The sequence below is a fragment of the Hypomesus transpacificus genome, chromosome 13 (assembly GCF_021917145.1).
Source record: "Hypomesus transpacificus isolate Combined female chromosome 13, fHypTra1, whole genome shotgun sequence".
Classification (NCBI taxonomy): domain Eukaryota; kingdom Metazoa; phylum Chordata; class Actinopteri; order Osmeriformes; family Osmeridae; genus Hypomesus; species Hypomesus transpacificus.
Window position 1 is genome coordinate 7154437 of NC_061072.1, and position 14935 is coordinate 7169371.

General features: G+C 49.8%; 1 protein-coding gene across 1 annotated transcript; it reads right to left on the minus strand.

Annotated features, from left to right (window-relative positions):
- Positions 1 to 45: 45 nt before the first annotated feature.
- On the minus strand, positions 46 to 14637 carry unc13d (unc-13 homolog D (C. elegans)). Its single transcript, XM_047031682.1, has 33 exons — positions 14290 to 14637; positions 13345 to 13371; positions 12430 to 12486; positions 12206 to 12262; positions 11986 to 12093; positions 11853 to 11912; positions 11449 to 11515; positions 10990 to 11170; positions 10813 to 10857; positions 10378 to 10449; positions 10111 to 10180; positions 9791 to 9895; positions 9219 to 9311; positions 8885 to 8985; positions 8471 to 8588; positions 8082 to 8203; positions 7694 to 7784; positions 6441 to 6497; positions 6015 to 6112; positions 5852 to 5903; positions 5079 to 5209; positions 4742 to 4862; positions 4259 to 4411; positions 4039 to 4134; positions 3547 to 3828; positions 3345 to 3424; positions 2995 to 3109; positions 2625 to 2696; positions 2406 to 2489; positions 2123 to 2243; positions 1912 to 2035; positions 1310 to 1518; positions 46 to 910 (listed from the first exon to the last, which is right to left on the minus strand). Exons 1-33 carry the CDS (start codon positions 14347 to 14349, stop codon positions 795 to 797), a joined length of 3345 nt encoding a protein of 1114 aa, XP_046887638.1. The 5' UTR covers positions 14350 to 14637; the 3' UTR covers positions 46 to 794.
- Positions 14638 to 14935: the final 298 nt, after the last annotated feature.

Consider the following 14935-nt stretch of genomic DNA (forward strand, 5'->3'; position numbering starts at 1 on the left):
TGTGCTGTTGGAGGAGGAATGTGTGTTAGGAACAGATGGGCTCTGTTTAAGACTCAGGTTTTATTCGTGGTCAGATTCTTCTGAACAATGGGAGTATGATGACACAATCAGTCGAAAAGACAACTGTACTCAGTCACATCTATGTAGGCTTTGAAATTACATATATTTTTTCATGTAGTCCAAAACGACAAGCCTTTTTTCTACTTAATAACAATCAATGTCACTTTTTTTTCACATACAATTTATTTTTGTTGTCATTTTATACGTCACCTTGTTTCATAGGTTGTCTTCATTTTGCATTGCTCTGTGCTGTCATACATTTCTCTGATCCCGATTAGACGAGGTATCAGGAAACAGGTAAATAGGGGGTGTGCGCGTTTCTGTGTATCCATGGATACCAAACAAGCCCCTCACGAGTCCCCGCTCACTACAGACACTGGCGTAGATCTCAGAATCTGATTGGTGTGAGCAACTTGACCAAAAATGTATTGGCCTATCAGAAGGCACTATTCTATAATCCGTCACAACCCCTTATCCAATCACGTCTGATCTACCCAAGTGCCTGTGAGGTTGGGGCATAAGTTCCTTCTCAGGTGTGTGTGTGTGTGTGTGTGTGTAGGAACTTGAGGAGAGTGTTTCATGATCTATCACTGTCACTCTCCCGTCCTCCCCCTGAGCACACAGACCACTCCACCCCCCAAAACCCCCAGCGTTACATACAGTGTCTTTTCCTCTCGGTTTTGGAATAGAGCAATTAAAACAAATGTCTATTTTTGAAAGCAAGCGCGTGTGCGTCACTCCTGGTCCCTCTCCTCCTGAGACTGCTTCTCCCGCTGGCGACGCTTCCTCACAAACACCTGGACGTCCTTCTCTCCTCTCCTCGACTCCAACAGCCGCAGGATACTGTCATCTGGAACGCACACGCACATCAGACACACTGCTACTGTACATTTTGGGGCATACAGAGTGAACTCTAGAATATGTCCTATTGTCATATTGCATGTTAGAATATGAGGGTAAATAGTTACTTTGAATTCATTCATGAAGTCATATTCAACTGAAATGACTTGAAACATACGTTCAAAATGCTGTAGATGTGTAGTCTCATGGACAAATACGTAGAAGGGTGTGTTAGTATAGATGGACGTGTAATTGGCACGGGGAAATGTTGAAATACAAGTAGTATATTCAGACATGTAGTTAACGATGGAGAGATGTGTAGTTTACTGGGATTTAAGGAGCGATGTCACGGTTTTAGACATCGTATACATATTTGTAGTTAAATGTTTTGTTTGTGGTCGGGAGGTACCGTTGGGTTTGGGGTGGATCAGTTTCAGGTGGATCCTAGCGGGGGTGGCGTCCGCCGCGGCCCCCTCCTCCCCGCCCCCCACCCCCGGCACGGCCTTGAGCGCCAGGAAGGCCTCGCCCTCGAAGTCGTCCGTCCTCAGAGTGTCGTGGTCCAACACCGTCACCACGAGGCTGGCCCCGGGTGACTGACACTGCTCCAGGGACACCAGGCTGGGAGGGAGGGATGAGGAGTGGGGAGAGGGAGGGATGAGGAGTGGGGAGGGTAGGAGGGAGGGGTGGGGAGGATAGGATGGAGGGATGAGGAGTGGGGAGGGTAGGAGGGAGGGGTGGGGAGGATAGGATGGAGGGATGAGGAGTGGAGAGGGAGGGATGAGGAGTGGGGAGGGTAGGAGGGAGGGATGAGGAGTGGGGAGGATAGGAGGGAGGGATGAGGAGTGGGGAGGGTAGGAGGGAGGGATGAGGAGTGGGGAGAGGGAGGAAGGAACGAGATGACCACAACTGCAAATGTAAAACCATGAAGAACGATATCCGAGCAGACTTCCTGAGGAGAGGTTCCTCTGGAGGGAGAGAGAGAGGCAGAGTTGGGGGAACCGTGTTGCTCACAACTCAAAGGCCTCGTCGAAGAGTGGGTTGAGGTCGCAGGTCTTGATGGCGGTGCGGCGAGGCTCCACCTCAGGGAAGGTGTGACGCGGCTGCAGACACAGCTGCACAAACGGGTCGCTGGAGCCTGCAGGAGAGCAGCCATCAGCCAGCCGTCACTGTCTGTGTCACTGTCTGTGTCGGCGTGAGAGTGTGTGTGTGTGTGTGGCCTCACCGTTGGAGTCCATGGGCAGCAGGTTGCTGGCGTTGAGGACCTCCACACGCAGCTTCTGGTCTGACCTCCTGTAGGACGCCAGCAGGGTGACAGCTCCGTACTTATCACCGCAGTACACGTTCTGACACACACACACAGATACACGTGCGGGTGAGCACAAACACCGTAGATAGCTGTAGACAGCACCATACTTGTCACTACGGTACACATTCTGACACGCACCGACACACACATACACACACAACCCCATGCCCTAGAGAGGTAGACTGTCAAACGGCTGTACCTGCTCCCAGACCTTCCTTTCCAGAAACTTCTCTATGAGCTGCTGGCTGCTGAGAGAGTTGTGCGTCAGGTAGGCCTTCAGAACCTGCCGCAGGTGAGACGGAGGACAGTCCACCGTGAGTCAACAACTCGCCGACACAGAAACGCCCAAACAACACTTCACATGGTAGACAGGCGTGAACCTGCTGCCTGTTCATCCTGGGGGGTTTCTGTTCCTCACCTTGTAGTCATCTGTGTGAAGGATGTCCAGAGGCAGCCCGTTGCCCTCGGCATGGAAACACTGTTCTAGACACTGACACACGAAACATGAAACATGAAAGCACTGCTCTAGACTGTGAAACACAAATCACGCCACGGAAACACTCTTCTAGACACTGAAACACACGAAACTCGCCATGGGGAAACTGCTCTAGCGACTGAAACAAATAAATCAGACCATGGGAACAACATAGACACACCATGGAAATGAATAACCTGGAGTCTAAATAACTAGGAGTAGCCTGGAGTGTGTACTAACCTGGAGTGTGTGTAATGTGGAGTGTGTGTACTAACCTAGAATGTGTGTACTAACCTAGAATGTGTGTACTAACCTGGAGTGTGTACTGCAGCCTCTGACAGAAGACCATAAGGCCCTCTCTGTTTTCGTGCTGGGTGGCCACCTGGTGTAGGCACTTCACTGAGTTAGTCCACAGAGGAGTTAGCAGGCTGGGGTAGAGAAAACACACACCACACATGAGAACACCGCGAAACACAACCAGTCTAAATCTCAGTGGAAGGGGAGAGGGGAGGGGGTGGAGAGGGGTGGGGTTGGGTGTGGAGAACATCCAAGGGAGAAAAGAGGGTGGATGGGAGGGGAGGGGAGAGAGGAGTTGACATGGCGAGCTGTTTTCAGACATTCGCACAAAGGTTAACCCCTCTGTGGTGGTGTCGTCTCAGGTACCTGTTGAAGTTCTCCTGGACCAGGTTCTCGTGCATGTACTGAAGTTCCTTCTCCAGGTACCGCATCAGAGGAACCACAGCCTGCGAGAGGAGAGGAGGCGGGAGGAGAAGAAAGGAAACCAGAACTCCCCTCAGCATGAGAAAAAACAACACCACCACCATACAATGCTCCAACCAGAAACGGAATGACATCACTTCCTCACATCTTCGGTGGACTTGGAGGGGAGTCTCCCCCTGCTGGACATGCTGCGTACGTGCGTCTCGATGTCGGTGTTGAGCCTGCGGCCCAGGGTGTCCACGGCGGAGCGGATCTCCCGGTTCAGGACCCCCTGGGCGTGCTGCAGCTGCGACGGCAGCGTGTTGTGAAACTGGACCTCCTTGATCACGTGACGCGTGCGCTCGCGAAGCCCCTCCCAGTTGAGCTGCGCCGGCAGGCGGGTGAGGACCGAGCGCAGGTGCTCCAGGTCGTTGACTACCACACACAGCTAGAGGGGAGGGGAGGAGGGGAGAGGGGAGGGGAGGGGAGGGGAGGGGAGGGGAGGGGAGGGGAGGGGAGGGGAGGGGAGGGGAGGGGAGGGGAGGGGAGGGGAGGGGAGGGGAGGGGGATTAATCCTTTCTACATCCCTCTCCTTTCCCTTCCCCTCCATCTCTCTCTCCCTTCCTTTCTACATCCTCCCTCCTCTCGGTCTCCTCACCATGTTGATGGCATCGCCGTGGTCTGAGTTCTCAGACAGCTCCCTGCACCGTTCCTTCAGGATGCTACAGTAGGTCACCACAATCTTACACACATCCTGTAAAAACACACATACACACCCAGAGCAGGGTCAGAGCGTTCGAGGCAGAGTACGAGTCGGAGAGTTTGAGGCCGTCGGACGCCGAGTGAAAGAGGCAGAAAGTCGGGGGACTGGCGTCTACCTCGGTGAGTTTAACCATGAGCATGAAGGCTTCCTCGGGGTCGGGCCAGGACAGCTGCTCCCACAGCTGGCAGACGGGCTGGACGCACGCCACCAGGTCCACCGCAGACGAGCTGTGCTTGATGGGCACGGTGCCCGACTGCAGGGGCTGGAGCTGCAGGGGAGGAGGGAGGGGGGAGAGCAAGGAAAAGGGATGACAGACAGGGTGGAGAGAGAGAGAGAGAGAGAGAGAGAGAGAGAGAGAGAGAGGGGGGGGGGGAAAGAGAGGGAAAGAGAGGGAGAAACAAAGAGCAGAAAGAGCGGAAGAGGTGAGGAACCACTGTACAAAGTCTGGGACGTGCTCCACATCCAGGGTATATCACATGACCTAAAGGTGGAATAACACTGGCCACATGTGACTGAGACCGAGCTGGCCCCGTGGCCAACAGAACCGGTACATCATCTCCATTCTGGCTCTGTGAGGGAGACGCCGTGAGCTCCTCACCTGGTCCACCTGGACAGCTTTCTCCACCCTGGTCTGGGTGGTGCTGAAAGCCTTGTTCAACCAATAGGGAAGGGCCTCACGGAACCCTTCATGGAAGTTGGTCAGCTCCAGTAATTTACCCCTGTAACCGTGACAACCATACTATTATTACTGTTCAAAAGTCACATTTGAATTGTTATTTTTTGGGGATCCAAGTAATGGACACCCAAATCCATATACAAGGTCTGCTCTATAAACCATGGATATCCATGGTTTGCTCTATACATGTTCTTGTAATGGTAATTATATTTGTCATGATAAGCGTGATGGTTCTAGTCGGCAGCGGTTTCCCGCCCACCTCTTCTGCAGGTAGGCCTTGTCTTTGTGGATGACCTGCAGGCTCAGGTAGATTGGAAACAGGTGGTTGGCTAGAGACTGGTCCATGTGATCTTCCACCAGAGACAAGGTCTCCCGCACCTCTCCAGCTAGCTGGAGGAGAGAAGAGAGGAGAAGAGAGGAGAACGGAGGGAAGGGGATTAGAGGAGAAGAGAGAAGAGGGGAGAACGGAGGGGAGGGGATTAGAGGAGAAGAGAGAAGAGGGGAGAACGGAGGGAAGGGGATTAGAGGAGAAGAGAGAAGAGGGGAGAACGGAGGGAAGGGGATTAGAGGAGAAGAGAGAAGAGGGGAGAACGGAGGGGAGGGGATTAGAGGAGAAGAGAGAAGAGGGGAGAACGGAGGGAAGGGGATTAGAGGAGAAGAGAGAAGAGGGGAGAACGGAGGGGAGGGGATTAGAGGAGAAGAGAGAAGAGGGGAGAACGGAGGGAAGGGGATTAGAGGAGAAGAGAGAAGAGGGGAGAACGGAGGGAAGGGGATTAGAGGAGAAGAGAGAAGAGGGGAGAACGGAGGGGATTAGAGGAGAAGAGAGAAGAGGGGAGAACGGAGGGGAGGGGATTAGAGGAGAAGAGAGAAGAGGGGAGAACGGAGGGGAGGGGATTAGAGTAAAAGAGAGAAGAGAGGAGAACGGAGGGGAGGGGAGGAGAGGGGCAGGGGAGGTATTATTAAGATGAATAATAAAAACTCATATTCAACATTTGAACAGAACGTAGTAAAACCTGTCTTATTGTCACCTACCAGAGAGTCCTGCTTTTGATAGACAACAGTGAAAGCATCCAGCTGGACGGCACTGCGGAGGAGAGAGTCAAAGTCACACATCAAGAGATCACAGGTTTGAATCCCCCTCACCCCGTATGTAGCTTGGGTCAAAGTGTCTGCTAAATGGACTCATTCTCTTTACCTGACAAACACGCGGTTCCAAGTGTCCTTGTTGTTGGAGATGTCTTCCTGCACTTCCCTAATCAGCCTGGAGAGGGCGCTGACAGTCTCTGACAGGTCCTGAGGGAGGAGAGGGAGAAAAGATGGAGACAGAAAGTAAAACATTGGAACTACAAACAAGTTTAGAACAATTCTTAGAATTCTTAGTGTATGGTAATGTTACATGAAGTGTTTTTCATACACGAACATTACATAAGCAAATTCATTCGATCAACCATCTGTCTTCGAAAGGTCTTGTCATGTAGTGCCATGACTGTGATATCTCAAGAAAAACCAAACAAACAACTCAATTTCCTGGTCGCTTCTTCCAACTCAGATTTCCACTCCTTCTCATTCATGCTTTCTGTAAATCCAAATCTGACACCAACAGCTGGAGGCATGCGTTTACCTTAGTCATGGGCTGGTGCAAGCCCTTCTGGATGGCAAACCAATCCTGTGTGCCTGACTGGGGAAACAAATCCACACAAACAACGTTTTAACGGTGACGTCATGATTGCGTTCGCCCCTCGCACGGAGCTCCAAACCCAACCGAGGAGACGGTAACTGGTTGGGGTTTACGGTAGGGATGGGCATAATTAATCGACGATCGATTATCGATCATTAAGAATTTAGTCGATGACATTATTTGTTCATCGATAAAACTAATGCGTGTTCTGTTGCGTAGTGTGAGTCTTGAAAGAATGCAATGGATTTCGCTATGTGGTAGCAAGTAAACATTTTACCAAAATGCCACATATGCCTACTCAGTTACCGGCGAGTTTCCATGTATTTCAAAAGTAAACATGAAGAGTTCACGGCGAAGTGTAGCGTAAGACCATATTGACTAAAAAATTACTTTGTTCACTGCCAACACTGCAAAGCTGAGTATAAATACAACTCCTCCACGACTCAAATGATGTAGGCTACCACTTGAAGAACGTACATCCGACCCTGGTCAGTGGCGGTGCATCCTGCTCTCGGTGCTAGCACGGAGGAGCTGCGATGCACAACGAGCAGAGAAAATTACCCAACGGATCTGCAAGTCCATCGAGATGGATATGCTACCCTTAAGTATTGTTGAGGGCAAAGGTTTTTATGAAGCTTTGTTAATTAGCCGGGAAAAAAACGAGGGTCAATTGTGTTTGAGCACAGGCTTCTAGCTGTCTCTAGGAGTTACATAAATAGTTGTTTTTCTTGTAATAGCCACAGATCTCAATGCGGAAACACGCTGTTTTTTCTATTTTCACTGCATTTTAATATAGCCTATAAATAGTGAATTTTAATATAAAAATGTTAATGATTAATCGAAAATCGATCGTTAATTCTCCCGACGATCGATTAAGACAATTTAGTCGAATGCCCATCCCTAGTTTACGGTGCCTCAGGTGGGTCGTGATGAACCACGTCAGCCGCGAGACTGCACGACGACGGGAGCGTGTTTGAGGATGAGAGGAATAAATAAAGGAGCCGTATGAAGGTGCTGAACGGAGGCCTTCTATCGGCACCACTTTGACGTCATTTTTGGATAAAGTGTCTGCTGAGTGAATCTCTTGTCTTGCATTGTACATGCCTCTCTCCCTGTGTCTGTCTCCCCCCAACACTCCCCCCAACACCCCCCCCCCACACACACACACCCCTCACCCCCCCCCTAGCAGGCCTCACCTGGACCGCGTCCCTGACCTCCACCTGTAGGTCAAACTGGGCCGGGTTCAGCTGCTGGAAGGCCTTGGTCTTACAGATCTGAGCCAGGATCCTGTATGGAGACAGAGGTAAAGTTGCTGCTCTCACACACACCGTGTGCTCCTAAACTGACACACACACAAACACACACACACGCCCACAGTCACACAGACACATCCATATGTTCACACACACACATATATACATACATGCATCTCCACACACACACACAACCATCCATGTACTTACACACACACACTAGCACACTCTTAAAGACAACCCAAACACAGCCCATCATTGGTCGAGCGTTTGAGTGCAGATCTCGAGGTTGCTGCATGAACACCATGCTGTTCCATGATTGGCTGGGTACCTGAGCAGCGTGTGGAGGCGGGGCGTGGCCTTCGGAGTCGGGGGGAAGATGTCTCGGTACTTGGCCACCAGACAGAGACCGTACTGGAGGAAGCTGTGGAGGGAGTCTCCTAGCTCCTGTTTCTGTCACACGCACACGCACAGGCGTAAATGAGCTATGCGCTAACAATACTAACAACTCAGTATGCCATGTCATTATTCTAAAGTGCTACTCAGTTGAAGTGCTAAACCTTGAGGGGTTTAGGTGGGTTGAGGGGCAGTTCTATGGGCGTATGTGAAGCCCTCTGTGACATGCTTGCGTGTAAAAGGGCAATACAAATACATTTGATTTGACAAATCCCAGCTTTGCTCCTTCCAGGGTCCCAGACCGTACAGTGTAGTTTGTGGTACCTGTTGGTAGGGTAGTTCCTGTTGGTGCCAGTGGTACTCTATGCTGGTGAGTTGATGGAACATCACTGAGGAGTCCACCTCCAAACTCTGGTACAGCTTACTGTAGGATACCCACTTTCTGTGAGACACGCACCCACACACACAGCATCTTGTTTACCACATACACACTCACACAATATCTTGTCAACCACACAAACACATACAGTAACTCATTTAAACCACAGATGCAAATGCATGCACCAAAAAACACGTCATTTGCAAATAAATCAAGTGGGTGTGTGTGTATGTGTGTGTGTTGGACTGTGTGTGTGTATGCGTGTGTGTGTGTTGGAGTTTTAGTGCGTGTATGTGTGTGTCTGCATGTGTGTATGTGTGAGTGTGTGTGTGTATGCGTGAGTGTATGAGTGTGCTTACGCCAAGTCCTGAAGGAAAGGTGAAAGGTCATTCTGAGTGGCGTAGAGCTCTAGCAGAGTCTGTCCTTCCCCACATAACTCCCCCTTCCATGTCCCACTGCCCTGGGGGGGGGGGGGGGGGGGGGGGGGGGGGGGGAGAAGAGGGGGGAGTTACCAAGCAACAGCTTTAGCAGCAAGCAGCAAGTACATGTCACAGACATAACCCCTATGTGCAGCTCAGAAACTGGGGGAGAGAGAAGGAGAGAGAGAGAAGTAGAAGGAAAAAGAGAGGAAGGCAGATGGACAGACAGACATACGGACAGACAGACAGACAAAAAGACAGTTTACACCCCTACCGGTTGCTTAGCGATGTGTGACTGGACGAACTGTTGCAGAATGCCACAGTAGTTGATGTAGGGGCTGCGGCCAGGGCTCAAGGTCTCGTCTCTCTGACAAAGACACAACACCTTTACTACCCTGCAGCTGGAGATAGCTCCAGCCAATCAAAACAATACACAGGAGCCCATGTATACACCGTATTTAACTATTTAGAGATATATAGTATATCCTTTATAATACATAGATATTTTGACTCCTTTGCGATTGATAAATAAAACACATGAAATATTTCACGCGAAGATGATGATAATAATAATAACAATAATACAGTAGGCGTGTGACTGATAATACTCTTTGCATTTCATCATATCTGGAAGTGGCGGTCAAAAAACTGTGACATCCGACCACTTCCTCTTTCACGGTTGACGATCAGAGGAACAAGACGGCCTCCAACTGCCCCCAGTGTTCCCCCTGAGAACCCGGCTCAGAGCCCAGCGCCACAGGCGCAGCCCGCCTGTCATGCTCAGGGCAGGATGACAGACGTCCAGCCCGGTGGCAGTGGATGACGGGCAGCGCCGGAGAGTCCCACCTCTCTGTGGATGAACTTGAGCTGCAGGTGACACTGGCCTCGGTCGGGGTACGTCTCCGTCCTCGGGTGGAGGTCGTACCAGGCGTCCTCCGAGCAATGCAGCTCCTGAAGGAGCACACACACACAAGCAGGCACACGTGCACGCAGATACACACACACATACACCAACACCCACACACACACACTCTGAGGTTCATTCTGATGTACAGGTGTGTGTGTGCACAGTGTGTGTGCGTGTGTACAGTGTGTGTGTGTACAGTGTGTGTGTGTGTGTGTACAGTGTGTGTGTGTAAAGTGTGTGTGTGTGTGTGAAGCTCTACCTGTAGCCTGAGCACAACGTTGCCAAGGAAGTCGTCCTGGCCCTTCTCCTTGGTGGCATCCTTGAGCATCCTGGATGGAAACAGTCACACTGAGAATGACTGTGTATGTGTGTACGTGTGTGCATGTTAAAGTACGTGTTATTATTTGTGTGCGTGCGCTGTGTTAGCGCGGGTCTGTTAGCGTGAGTGCGTGTGTGTGTGTCAGCGTTTTCCAGTGTTACTGTGTGCTGGGAGGTTGTGCTGATGCGGAGCGGAGAGGGCGTTCACCTCCTCAGTCCATGAAAGTTGGTTCTGATTTCCTCTAGTTTCTGAGAAAGGGACACTTCCTCATCCTTGTCCCTGTGGAGCAGAACACACCAACTCATGTGTTTGTGCAGTGTGTGCGCGTGCACCCCGCAACAGTTCCATGTCTCACTTCAGATACAGTACGACACTGTTTGCACTGTGTGATGTCGTAGTGGAGATATTACTATTGTTGCCTTGTACCTGGTAGCTGAAATGTGTGTGTTTTTATGCGCTGTGCCTGGTAAACACAGACTGTTTCTTGACTCGATCAAAATACAGTTTGCTATGCCCCCCCCATCCCACCCCCTTGTCCCCCCTCCCGCATCCCCTCCAACCTCTCCCCCTCCCCTTTCTAAACGGGCCCAGGGTGCTGGGATACTGAGACGAGGGTGGGACTGAGGGAGCATGTCATCTTACCACATCTCCATGTGGAAGCTGGCCCCGGCCATGTCCTCGAACTCTCTGAAGGAGGGCGGAATGAAAGCCTTTTAGAATCGCACGCGCGCGTACATTCCATCACAACACTCGCACATATACACGCACGGGTCGACGCTCGCATGCGCAGGCACAGACAACGCACACACACACACTCACATGACGAAGGTCTGGTTCCAGATGGGGTTGAGGGTCTGCTTCTTGATCTCCGTCTGGTAGACTCTCTCGTCCTCGGCGGCGTCCTTCACCACCGCCTTGCGGGGCTTGGGTCTGGAGCAACGCGCTCGGCTTTCCTTCTCGTCCTCCAGCACCGTCAGCAGGCAGTACGGGTCGCTGAAGCCTGACCACACACACACAGGCGCGCGCGCACACACACACGGCGGTCACCACAGCTGCGCTGTACGGTTTTGTCTTGTGTTGTTTTGCACTTGACCACACAATACTATGACATTGTACTTGACTGTGTTGTACTTTACAACAATGTACTGTTCTGTACCGTATTGTACTTTACTACAATTTACAGTACTGTGCACTGTGGACAGGGCTGTCTTGTAATTACAGTCTCAGTCATCTGACTCTCAGGCTTGTTTCTGATTGGTGTGAGATCTGAGGGCGTACCACTGATGTCTTTTCCCAGGATGCCTTTGGCCTCCTTCAGCGTGGCCATCAGACAGTAAACAGGAGGCTGGGATGGAGATAGTCATGTGATGAAGAGATAGTCATGTGATAAAGAGAGTCATGTGACAGAGAGACAAGCCATGTGATGGAGAGAGAGGTCATGATGGTGGGCCCAAAGGATGGATGTGATCATCATGGATGGAGCACAGCTGGAAGGTTTTAAAGCAGAAGGTTCTGGAGATGAAGGTTCTAAAGAGATGAAAGTTCTGAAGTAGAAGGTTCTAAAAATAAAGGCTTTGAAGGAGAAAGTTCTAAAGAGGAAACTTCTGAAGAAGAAGGTTCGAAATATGAGGGTTCTGAAGTAGACGGTTCTAGAGAAGAAGGTTCTGAAGACCCAGGCTCACCTCTGTGTTCTTGACCCAATCCATCAGACTCCTGTGTTCTGACTCGGTCATGCAGAAGGCCTGGCCCAAACAGACAGTGTGACAAAAATAAGTCTATCTGTTTGTGTGTGTGGGCGTGTGTGTGTTTGCTCACCTCTCTGATGTAACTTTGAAGCTGGCTGTCAGTGAAGATCTCTCCAGAGGCTGGCTTGCCCAGCTTGTTGGCAATAGTGTATAGGAGCTCTTTATACAGGGGCTTCAACTGAGACAGGAGGGGAGAGGAGAAAATGATGCTTTAAGCATGCACGCTTATTCATATTCAAGTGTAATTATGATTTGATGCATATAAACGGGTGTGTGACGAAGCCAGCCACCTCTTGCTCCTTGTGTCTTTTCGCCTTTTCTTCAGGGTTTTCGTCCTCCTTCAAGTCCTGAGACAACATGAAAAAAAGAACCCCATTTCTGATCCTGTTCCTCGTTCTGCTCGGCACAGTAACATGCTTCTGGTGAGTGTGGAGATGTCGTCATCTTTACTTTGAGGAAGTATTTGGTAAAGACAAGGCCATTCACTTGCGCAAGAGCTATTTCAATACTTTACCCTCCTGTCTTTACATCGTCTGGTCATTCCCAGCTTCCTCACATGGCCTGGGGAGCCCTGGAGACAGACAGAGAGAGACCCAGAGAAAGAGAGAGACCCAGAGAAAGAGACAGACCCAGAGAAAGAGACAGAACCAGAGAAAGAGAGAGACCCAGAGAAAGAGACAGACCCAGAGAAAGAGAGAGAACCAGAGAAAGAGACAGACCCAGAGAAAGAGAGAGACCCAGAGAAAGAGAGAGACCCAGAGAAAGAGAGAGAACCAGAGAAAGAGACAGACCCAGAGAAAGAGAGAGACCCAGAGAAAGAGAGAGACCCAGAGAAAGAGACAGACCCAGAGAAAGAGAGAGAACCAGAGAAAGAGACAGACCCAGAGAAAGAGAGAGACCCAGAGAAAGAGAGAGACCCAGAGAAAGAGACAGACCCAGAGAAAGAGAGAGAACCAGAGAAAGAGAGAGACCCAGAGAAAGAGACAGACCCAGAGAAAGAGAGAGAACCAGAGAAAGAGAGAGACCCAGAGAAAGAGACAGACCCAGAGAAAGAGACAGACCCAGAGAAAGAGAGAGAACCAGAGAAAGAGAGAGACCCAGAGAAAGAGACAGACCCAGAGAAAGAGAGAGACCCAGAGAAAGAGAGATAACCAGAGAAAGAGACAGACCCAGAGAAAGAGAGAGACCCAGAGAAAGAGAGATAACCAGAGAAAGAGACCCAGAGACAGAGAAAAATTCCAAAAAAAGAAAGAAATGCAGAGATAAAGTGAGAGGGGGGGGGAAGTATAGAGAGAGAAAAAAAAGAAATAGAGGAAGAAAGAAGGTAAGACATAGAAAAAGAAAGAGAGAGAGACAGAGAAATGTTCAATCCTGGCACCAGAGACACGGTGGTGTGGGGCAGACCCCCGGGCAGTGACAAGCTTCTTACCTGTCTGTTCGTGGTCAAGCCTCGAGTCTGCATGGAGAAGGGCGAAAGAAACAACACAGTCAAAACGGATCACCCTCTTTACCTACTGTCCGGTGCTTGTAGATGGATCTCTCTCTGTTATGGTTCGCTAGTTAACACTGCACAGTGGGATAGAGTTCGAGACACATCTGAGTTTTTACAATGGAACAATCCCATGCAAATGACTGGGTGACAATCAGTTGATAGCCCTCGCTGTTAGGACTGACTTCCTCCTTACAGACAATAAGGAAACTTCAGTGGAGAGAACTGAGAGACTATGATGCCACCTCTCTCTCTCTCTCTCTCTCTCTCTCTCTCTCTCTCTCTCTCTCTCTCTCACTATCAGACCCACGGCAAGGATCAGATGAGAGGGGATCTCTTGTACCCTTCTGCTGCCTACACACATGCAAGGCACACATGCACACACACACACTGACTCACACATCAATGTACACACATACTTTTCTGGCGTCTACCCACACACTGTTTCTCCCCCCAAAAAAACCCTGGACCAATGTGACAACATAAACCTGATGACTGTAAAGTGTCATGTTACAGTCATTGGGTTTAAGAAACTAGAATATAGGCTACTTAAGATCCATACCTTCACCAATTTGGTTTTAAACGTGTTCTTTGAAAAAAAAGCACACACTGTAAACATAACTCAGTAACTGCTTTTCACAAACATATCATTCTCAAGAAGGTATCCAGTGCTTCTGCAAGTGAAAGCATGCTGTCAAAAAACTTCTAATAATAATATGCAATACAATAATAATACAACAATTATCATGTTTACGTCATTGATTGGTTAAGATAACCCTCAGAGAACTCGTAAACCCCATATTCAGAAACCTATACAACTAGCAAAAACCCACATTCAGAAAATAATGCTACACTGAGAACTATACACAGTCTGGTGGTTCTTGCCTGATCAGGTGGATGCAGCAGCTTGTCCCCCGTTGTGGATACGCCATCCTGGGTTGCCATGATGGTGATATTGGGAGAGAACCAGCACCTGTGAAAAGAGACACACTGAGCTGTGTGTTGACGCGGACAGGAGATCAAGAGAGCTAGCGCGTTAAACTATCACACAGCACTCAGGAAGTCATCACTTCCTCTAGAAGGTGGTAACTGTGACTAGCAACCGTTTCTTCGACTCGATCCCTGATCTCTCACTCTGAAGTTGAGCTATGAGAACGTCAAAGTTCTGTTCAAACACAGTTTTAACTCTCATTTTGCACGTCAGGGTTGAGAGACCGTTGGTCCTTCCGCAGATGCGGTTTTGAATCCCCTGTTTTGATAGACTTTATCTGGGCAGCACTCACACTCATGCTCTTAAAATCTTATCTCTGAACATTTTGTCTCTGCACATTTCTCCGTTTTGTGTCAAACACAGTCGCATGACCACTTTTGGAATCAGGGGGGGCGGGGGTCTCAATAGAAGAGAGAATTCCCCCCCCCCCCCCCCCCCCCCCCCCCCCAAAAAAAAATGTGTATATATATATTTTCTATCCTAGTGGTATTACTTCTGGGATCAATAAAGTGCCAGTGTTACTCTACTCTACTCTCCTTT

What these genes read in the sequence shown, in the direction of transcription:
- unc13d (XM_047031682.1), bottom strand. Translation starts at nt 14,349, where the DNA reads ATGGCAACCCAGGATGGCGTATCCACAACGGGGGACAAGCTGCTGCAT. An exon ending in TGCTGCATCCACCTGATCAG is followed by an intron (nt 13,372 to 14,289) that starts GCAAGAACCACC and finishes TTCTCCATGCAG; the next exon opens with ACTCGAGGCTTGACCACGAA. An exon ending in AAAGGAAGGTCTGGGAGCAG is followed by an intron (nt 2,244 to 2,405) that starts GTACAGCCGTTT and finishes TGTGTGTGTCAG; the next exon opens with AACGTGTACTGCGGTGATAA.